The sequence below is a fragment of the Perca flavescens genome, chromosome 9, assembly GCF_004354835.1.
Source record: "Perca flavescens isolate YP-PL-M2 chromosome 9, PFLA_1.0, whole genome shotgun sequence".
Taxonomy (NCBI): Eukaryota; Metazoa; Chordata; class Actinopteri; order Perciformes; family Percidae; genus Perca; species Perca flavescens.
Window position 1 is genome coordinate 38,055,181 of NC_041339.1, and position 10,000 is coordinate 38,065,180.

General features: G+C 44.8%; 2 protein-coding genes across 2 annotated transcripts in view; one reads left to right on the forward strand and one right to left on the reverse strand.

Annotated features, from left to right (window-relative positions):
• Positions 1 to 6,738, reverse strand: part of serpinc1 (serpin peptidase inhibitor, clade C (antithrombin), member 1) — an 11,277-nt gene extending 4,539 nt beyond the window's left edge. Inside the window, exons 1-4 of the mRNA XM_028587543.1 lie at positions 6,379 to 6,738; positions 5,513 to 5,728; positions 3,371 to 3,508; positions 371 to 589 (exon numbers count right to left, since the gene is read on the reverse strand). Coding sequence (XP_028443344.1) covers positions 371 to 589; positions 3,371 to 3,508; positions 5,513 to 5,728; positions 6,379 to 6,738 — 933 coding nt within the window. The remainder of the gene's footprint in view (positions 1 to 370; positions 590 to 3,370; positions 3,509 to 5,512; positions 5,729 to 6,378) is intronic.
• Positions 1 to 10,000, forward strand: part of LOC114561491 (ephrin-A2) — a 366,950-nt gene that overhangs the window by 71,098 nt on the left and 285,852 nt on the right. The window lies entirely within an intron of this gene.

A 10,000-nucleotide genomic window follows, 5' to 3' on the forward strand; every position in this document is an offset into this window, starting at 1 on the left:
CATGTGATCGTATGTTGGTGGGGGGGCAGTCATGTGATCGTATGTTGGTGGGGGGGGTGCAGTCATGTGATCGTATGTTGGTGGGGGGGGCAGTCATGTGATCGTATGTTGGTGGGGGGCAGTCATGTGATCGTATGTTGGTGGGGGGGGCAGTCATGTGATCGTATGTTGGTGGGGGGGGCAGTCATGTGATCGTATGTTGGTGGACGGGATGCCTCCTGTGTCCCCCTCTAGAAGCCCAGATTGTGATCAGAATGTGTTTGGTTGTGCAGCCCTACTGTAACATCCAGCCAACAACAAGCTCTTCCATGTTGTTGTTGTTGTTGTTGTTGTTGTATAGTATCCCCCCCCCCCTCTCGGTGCAGGTTACCTGGGCGAGCGTGGTGTCTTTGGCGGGCAGGATGATCACCATGGTGATGGCGTCTCCGCGGTAGGGCAGCTCCAGCAGCTGGACCTGGTCCTCGGGGAGGGACCGGTACCTGAAGCGGGCCTCCTGGTACATCATGTGGACCGGGCAGCGCCGCTCGCTGCTCACCGCAAACTCAGACTGGTACACCAGGTCTGGGTCAAACTTCTTCTTCCACTGGCCCTGGACACACACACACACACACACACACACACACACACACACACACACACACACACACACACACACACACACACACACACACACACACACACACACAAAACACACACACACACAATAAACACACACATAAACACAATAAACACACAACTCGCACAACAGACACACACACACACACACACACACACACACACAATGAACACACAACTCGCACAACAGACACACACACAACATACACACAAACACACACACAAAATAAACACACAATACACACAACACACACACACACACACACACACACACACACACACACACACACACACACACACACACACACATGAACACACAACTCGCACAACAGACACACACAACATACACACAAACACACACACACACACAAAATAAACACACAATACACACAACACAGACACACACACACACAATGAACACACAACTCGCACAACAGACACACACACAACATACACACAAACACACACACACACACACAAAATAAACACACAATACACACAACACACACACACACACACACAATGAACACACAACTCGCACAACAGACACACACACAACATACACACACAAACACACACACACACACACACACACAAAATAAACACACAATACACACAACACACACACACACAATAAACACACAATACACACAACACACACACACACAATAAACACACAACACACACACACACACACACACACACACACTCAACACACACACAATAAACACACAACTCGCACGACAGACACACACAACACACAACACACACGAGAGACACGCACAAAACACACAAGAGAGAGACACACACACAACATGCACAGAGAGACACACACAACATGCACAAGAGAGACACACACAACATGCACAGAGAGACACACACAACATGCACAGAGAGACACACACAACATGCACAGAGAGACACACAACATGCACAGAGAGACACACAACACATGCACAGAGAGACACACACAACATGCACAGAGACACACACAACATGCACAGAGAGACACACAACATGCACAGAGAGACACACAACATGCACAGAGAGACACACACAACATGCACAGAGACACACACAACATGCACAGAGACACACACAACATGCACAGAGACACACAACATGCACAGAGAGACACACACAACATGCACAAGAGAGACACACACAACATGCACAAGAGAGACACACACAACATGCACAGAGAGACACACACAACATGCACAGAGAGACACACACAACATGCACAAGAGAGACACACACAACATGCACAGAGAGACACACACAACATGCACAGAGAGACACACAACATGCACAGAGAGACACACAACATGCACAGAGAGACACACACAACATGCACAGAGACACACACAACATGCACAGAGAGACACACAACATGCACAGAGAGACACACACAACATGCACAGAGAGACACACAACATGCACAGAGAGACACACAACATGCACAGAGAGACACACACAACATGCACAGAGAGACACACACAACATGCACAGAGAGACACACACAACATGCACATAGAGACACACAACATGCACAAGAGAGACACACAACATGCACAGAGAGACACACAACATGCACAAGAGAGACACACAACATGCACAGAGAGACACACACAACATGCACAGAGAGACACACAATGCACATGCACATGCACAGAGACACACAACATGCACAAGAGAGACACACAACATGCACAGAGAGACACACACAACATGCACAGAGACACACACAACATGCACAGAGACACACAACATGCACAGAGAGACACACAACATGCACAGAGAGACACACACAACATGCACAGAGAGACACACAACATGCACAAGAGAGACACACAACATGCACAGAGAGAGACACACAACATGCACAGAGAGACACACAACATGCACAGAGAGACACACAACATGCACAAGAGAGACACACAACATGCACAGAGAGACACACAACATGCACAGAGACACACAACATGCACAAGAGAGACACACAACATGCACAGAGAGACACACAACATGCACAGAGAGACACACAACATGCACAGAGAGACACACACAACATGCACAAGCGAGACACACAACATGCACAGAGAGACACACAACATGCACAGAGAGACACACAACATGCACAGAGACACACACAACATGCACAGAGAGACACACAACATGCACAAGAGAGACACACAACATGCACAGAGAGACACACAACATGCACAGAGAGACACACAACATGCACAGAGAGACACACACAACATGCACAAGAGAGACACAACATGCACAGAGAGACACACAACATGCACAGAGAGACACACAACATGCACAAGAGACACACACAACATGCACAGAGAGACACACAACATGCACAAGAGAGACACACAACATGCACAGAGAGACACACAACATGCACAGAGAGACACACAACATGCACAGAGAGACACACACAACATGCACAGAGAGACACACAACATGCACAGAGAGACACACAACATGCACAGAGACACACACAACATGCACAGAGAGACACACACAACATGCACAGAGAGACACACAACATGCACAGAGAGACACACAACATGCACAGAGAGACACACACAACATGCACAGAGAGACACACAAAATATGCACAAGAGAGACACACACAACATCCACAAGGGACAAGGACTACTAGCCAGTCAGGAGCAGAGTATGAGGGCCCTGACAGTACCTAGGTAAGGACTACTAGCCAGTCAGGAGATTGTAATACCTTGAAGTAGATGGTGTTGACGAGGACCAGCATCGTGGTGGAGTCCAGCGATCCGACCGGCAGCGTTTCCTGGATCAGGTTTTCGGTCTTGTTGGAGATCCAGTTGTTGATGGTGACGCGGGCCGCATCCGGGTTCTCCTGTAGAACCACAGAACCAGAACTTATTATAGACACAGAGTCTCCTATAGCCAGAAAAACGTGCTCTGGTTTATTGGCATTTCTTTAAACCAATCAGAATCATCGTTGGGGGCGGGGCTAAGCTCCAGACGGAGCCACGGTGCCTCTGCTAAATAGTCTCAGGAAGGAACTGGTTCTGGTGGAACATGTGGACCTTCAGAAGTAGTTTTAGTCGTGGAACAGAAAACTAGTCTAGCTAGCTGTTAGACAGACAGACAGACAGACAGACAGACAGATAGTCTAGCTAGCTGTTAGACAGACAGACAGACAGACAGACAGACAGATAGTCTAGCTAGCTGTTAGACAGACAGACAGACAGACAGATAGTCTAGCTAGCTGTTAGACAGACAGACAGACAGATAGTCTAGCTAGCTGTTAGACAGACAGACAGACAGACAGACAGATAGTCTAGCTAGCTGTCTGGATTTACCCTGCAGAGATCTGAGGAGCAGTTAACCGTAGTCCTCACAAATCAACACAGAGACAGAGGAACATCTGGGGGCATCGGACCAATCACGGAAGTGGAACGTCAAGGATTTAGACATAATATAAGCTATGAAATATCAATCTTAAGCGCCCATATTATGCTAATTTTCAGGTTCATAACTGTATTTTAAGGTTGTACAAGAATTGGTTTACATGGTTTGATTTTCAAAATACACCATATTTTTGTTGTACTGCACATCTCTCTCTTTTCACCCTGTGTTCAGGTCTCTGTTTTAGCTACAGAGTGAGACCTCTTTTCTTCTTCTTCTTCTGTACTATCTTTGATTGCACTCGCACATGCTCAGTAGCTCAGATGTAGCTCATGTCAGCTAGCTCCATAGACAGTAAAAGACTTCAGTCAGTTCCAAGGCAGGATCAGCTGGGAGACTTCTTCTAAACCAGGGAGCTCATGGAAGTAGTTCTTCTGGAGATTATGGTGAACTAGTGTGTGTTGTAGCAGTGCTTTGCTATTGAGAACGAGGTAGCATGCTAGTGTTAGCATTAGCGTTAGCATGCTAACACGGTTGAGGTTAGCCAGCTCGTTTTGGCTAGTGACGTAGAAAGCCGTGCAGGTTGTGAACAGCTCACCAGGAGACTAGCCTCGTGAGACCGTCCTGATCTGGCGAGCTCCAGTTTTCTCCTCTCAGATCAGTCCGGCATCTTGAGACAGAGAAAATTTGGAGCCGTTAGCCAAACGACCGACCAATCAGCGTTGGTTTTGAGGTGGGTTAGGTGGTGATAGACAGATGGTTTATCCAATCAGCTAACCAGTATTATCAGCCAGCGGTAGCCTTAATTCTGTTAGCCACTCGCTAATGCTTTTTTCCTCTTGGATCCTTCTTTTGGAATATGGTCCGGGAACCTGAAATGGGGCCTTTTATTCTTTTATTCCTAAATTGTCGTTACACAAACGGCAAATCTCCTTTACCGACATGTTGCATGCTGAGCTAACGAGCTATGCTTTGCCTGCAGCAGCAGGGGCGGGCTTGTGGTTGTATTGTCATACGCTTTGTGGATCTGATTGGTTGATTTGGCCCATCTATCACCAACATACGTTATAGACACATGGTTCATCCAATCAGCTAACCAGTATTTCCGCCCCTTCCCAAAAGTTCTCCAACGGAAAGTTCCCAGATGGATATGCCGAGCAAATGCGAAGCAATCCATCTGGCGGAGTCAGGTCACCAGGAGACTGAAGGCAGGACACATTCAGAAACTGGATCTCACTCAGAACACCACGGATGGATTTATCAAAGTTTGTATGTGTGTGGAAGCACCACAGACACAAAATAACACCCCAAATCACCAGAAAAAGTGATTTTTTCATAATATGGGCAAAAAGCTATAAAAGCGTTGAAAAAAGGATAAAAAAGAAAGGTTTGAAAAGGCACTAAAACAGTGGAAAAAAAGAATCATAATAAATGTCTAGAAGTAGTGTGGTGTGTTTCCCAGAGAGGAAGAGGACGAGCGATACGTTACCCTGAAGTTGAGCGGCAGCAGCTTGGCGCCGTACACCGTCTCGCTGATGTTCTGGTACGTCTCGCTGAAGACCAGAGACTTGTCTCCAAACAGCCGGTTGGCCGAGATCAGCGACGTGGTCGCGTCCTTCTTCCGGTACAGACGGCAGTTGAGTTTGGCGAAGAAGAAGTGGACCTGATCCGACGTCTTCTCTTTGATGGTGTCGAACTGAAACACCTGCAGGCAGAAAGACTTCTGATGGGACAACAATCTCTGAAACTGGTCCAGTATTGGTCTGTTAGAGTCCACTAAAAGTTCCACCAGACTCCATGTAAATAATCAGGACTTTTAGTGTATATAGAGCCAGCATATTTCCACCAGACTCCATGTAAATAATCAGGACTTTTAGGGTGTATAGAGCCAGCATATCTCCACCAGACTCCATGTAAATAATCAGGACTTTTAGCGTGTATAGAGCCAGCATATCTCCACCAGACTCCATGTAAATAATCAGGACTTTTAGCGTGTATAGAGCCAGCATATCTCCACCAGACTCCATGTAAATAATCAGGACTTTTAGCGTGTATAGAGCCAGCATATCTCCACATGTAAATGGGTGAATTAAGGGTTTATTTCAACCAATCCAGAGTGGTGATTGTTGGAACAGTGGAAAGATGAACCAAGACGGCTTTTGGTAGTTTTATTTAGTTTCTGTCCACTTTGAATAAAGTGTGTTTTACGATGATAAAAGTCCTGATTATTTACATGGAGTCTGGTGGACTTTTAGTGGACTCCAACTGCAGCTGAACATTAGTCCTGTAGGGTTACATCACAGCTCGGTTCTGGTTTAATACTGGACCAGTATTATGGAGAACGTGGTCTCTGACCTGCATGATCTGCTGCAGCGTGCGGTTGCAGGCTCCCAGCTTGGTCATGGCGAAGGCGGTGGAGATGCTGATGGGGGACATGAAGATGTTGGTGTCGGGGGTCTTACTGAGCGCCAGCTGTTTGTAGAGTGCCAGGGCGAAGCGCCCGTTGGCCTTGGACAGCTCCCACACGCGGGGGTTGGTGGCGTCGGGGATGGCCTCGGGGGGGGCCACCGTGGGGCCCTCTGGCTCCGGGCTGCGGTAGATGCAGCGCGGCTCCAGGCCCAGGTCTTTGGGTTTGGCGCTGCAGATGTCCGGAGGGACGGCAAGGGAGGCGAGCGGCAGGATCGCCAGAACCAACAGCCAATCAGGAGCCCTCATTCTGCACGGAGAGACGCTTCTGCTTCTGGTGAGTTTTTCCAGTTTTCTTGTTGGGATCCAAACTGTTCTCAGACACAAACAGAACATCTACAGACTCCGATTAAAGACATTCTGAGCAGATTTCTGTTTGTTAAAGATTATTAATAATAATAATAATAATAATAATAATAATAATAATAATAATAATAATAATAATAATAATAATAATAATAATAATGGATTACAACATTTAAATATGTATGAATTTCATTATTACTTTTAGCTAACTGTTAAAGGAATACTCCACTGTTTGTTGAAATAGGGTTATTCACCGTCTCCTCTATATTTATATACAGGACAGGCCAAAAGTTTGGACCCACCTTCTCCTTCAATGCGTTTCCTTTTTATTTTCATGACTATTTACATTGTCAATTCTCACTGAAGGCATCAAAACTATGAATGAACACATATGGAATTATGTACTTAACAAAAAAGTGTGAAATAACTGAAAACATGTCTTATATTTTAGATTCTTCAAAGTAGCCACCCTTTGCTTTTTTTGATAACTCTGCAAACCCTTGGTGTTCTCTCAATGAGCTTCATGAGGTAGTCACCTGAAATGGTTTTACCTTCACAGGTGTGCTTTGTCAGGGTTCATTAGTGGAATTATTTCCCTTATTAATAAAAAAGCAAAGGGTGGCTACTTTGAAGAATCTAAAATATAAGACATGTTTTCAGTTATTTCACACTTTTTTGTTAAGTACATAATTCCATATGTGTTCATTCATAGTTTTGATGCCTTCAGTGAGAATCTACAATGTAAATAGTCATGAAAATAAAAAGGAAACGCATTGAATGAGAAGGTGTGTCCAAACTTTTGGCCTGTACTGTAGGCGGGCAAACACATTTTTGTATCAGTGCATGCATCGTCTTAGTCCGGCGCCGCCGCCAGCTTAGCGTAGCGTAATGAATGGGGTGCTTTGTTGCCGTAGCTAGCTTCCTCCTAACGAGACTTCTCCAATTCACAAAAATGGATGAAATTGAAATCGGTCAAAAGCGTTAGCTTTGTAAGACCATAGAGTATGTGATATATAAATGCCATGACGAAATTCAAAGTGTAAATATACGCAATGTATGTCGAAAGCCCGTGTAGCCCCGTGGGCTGCTGATATCTCTGTGCCCGAGTAGCAGTGCTTCGGCTGTTGTCTACTTCCACTCAACATAGTCCCACGTCAATATCTGCCTAGGAAATCATCTAGTCTTAATCTGCATTATTATGTTCACTTGTTGTGAATACGCAGGCCACAAGAAGTAAAAAGGTTTTGTTTTTGTTGTTGGGTCACTTTTACTCACGACATGCTAACGGCAACAAAGGATTCCATTCATTATGCTAAGCTAAGCTAGCGGCGGCGTTGCCGGACTAAGACAATGCAAGAGACAAAAATGTGTTTGCCCACCTATATAAATATAGAGGAGAGGGTGAATAACACTAGTTCAACAAACAGTGGAGTATTCCTTTAATATAACTGCAACTCCAGAACACACACACAGACACACACACACACAGAGAGACACACACACACACACACACACACACACACACACACACACACACACACACACACACACAAACAAACACACACCCCCGTTGTAAAGTCCAGTCACTCATTCCCTCAGGTCCCCCCTCCCTCTCAGACTAACTGTGCTGCTGTTACTGGTTTTAATTTATCGTTAAAACGTATTACGATAAAAACATGAAGATCAAACTCTGAGTCCTAGTTTCTGTTATTCTGACTTTTCTCTCAGAACTCAAAACTTAAAGTTCATCACATTCAACGTTACCGTCCAGATTCAGACACAACCACAGACAGAACAGATCAAAATAAAATCTCTAAAATAAAAACCTGGAGGTCAACACACCGTAAAGTCACAAACTAGAGATTAAAACACAGAGAACATAGAGCTAAAACTCAGAGGAGCTCAGTTTAAATCCACACTCCTAGACATGAATAACAGGGCAGCTGTGTTTAAAGTCCATCTAACGAGCTCTCTTTCTATTTGGAAGTAGCTAAAATCTTATTTTAAAGAGTCCTCCTATATTGATCCATGTGTTTGTTTCCAGCAGCGCTGCATTCAGGGAGAATCAGAATCACAGAGGAGGATAAAGAAATTAAATCTTACCTGATCAGACGCAGCGTCGAGTGGTTTCAGACTCGGGTCAGTGTCCCGCAGAGCGCTGGGACGTCCCGTCAGCAACCTTTGAGACATCGATCCTGTTGGTCAACAAACATGTGGACCTGCAGCAAACAGCTGGAGCCCGATCCCCGATCCCTGATCCCCGATCAATACCTGGGACGCACATCGAGGCTGCAAGAAGTCCTCGTTAAGCAACAGAGAGCATCTGGAAACACTGGACAGGCTGAGGCTGGCATCACCAGCTTCTTTATGAACACAGGCTCACCTCGGTTCAGATTTGGAACAAAAAAAGTCTCAATATTGAGAAAAGAAATGAGAAATATTTGGGGAGAAAAAAAAGTTTTAATATTTTGAGAAAAAAAAGTCAGAATATTTGGAAAAAAAAAAAAAAAAAAAAAAGTCTTATTTAGAGAAAATAGTCGAAATATTGAGTAAAAATGTCCGAATATTTTTGAAAGAAAGAATATTTTGAGAAAAAATGTCGAAAATATTTTGAAAAAAATAATAATAGTAATAATATGAATATTTTAAGGAGAAAACGTCAGATTTATATTCATATTACAGGTGTTTATATTTGGGTATTATCAGGTAGTTGCTTATATAGAAAGATCAAAGTTGAGACTTCTGGATTTCAAACTAAAGTTCAACATTTAAATTCTCCTTCCCAAAATGTGATAGCCTAGAAATCCAGCCCACCCTAGCAGCAGCAAATGTAATTCACAGCCAGGGGGGGGGGTCTAGTAACTCTCCGTTGGCTTGCGAGCTGGAAAAACCAAACTCTGGCTGGGCCAATCACATCGTGTATAGAGTGGGTGGGCGGGGCTTATGGCTGCTGCTGGTGAACAGAGGTCTTCTGGGAGACTCTGAGTTCAGCTTTTCATTGAGAAAAGAACAAAGAACGACTCTGAAGTCATTCTTAAAAAAGAGAAATGTGTTCAGAGTTTAAAGTTTAATCTACCAGCTAGCGTTGCTCTGATTGGTTGTAGTGCTATCCTATTGGTGCAGAGAGAATTTGAAAGACAACTGTTTATCCCGCCCCTCGGATTGAGCCCTGACCAATGGGGAGTTCCCAGACCCAACATCTGGA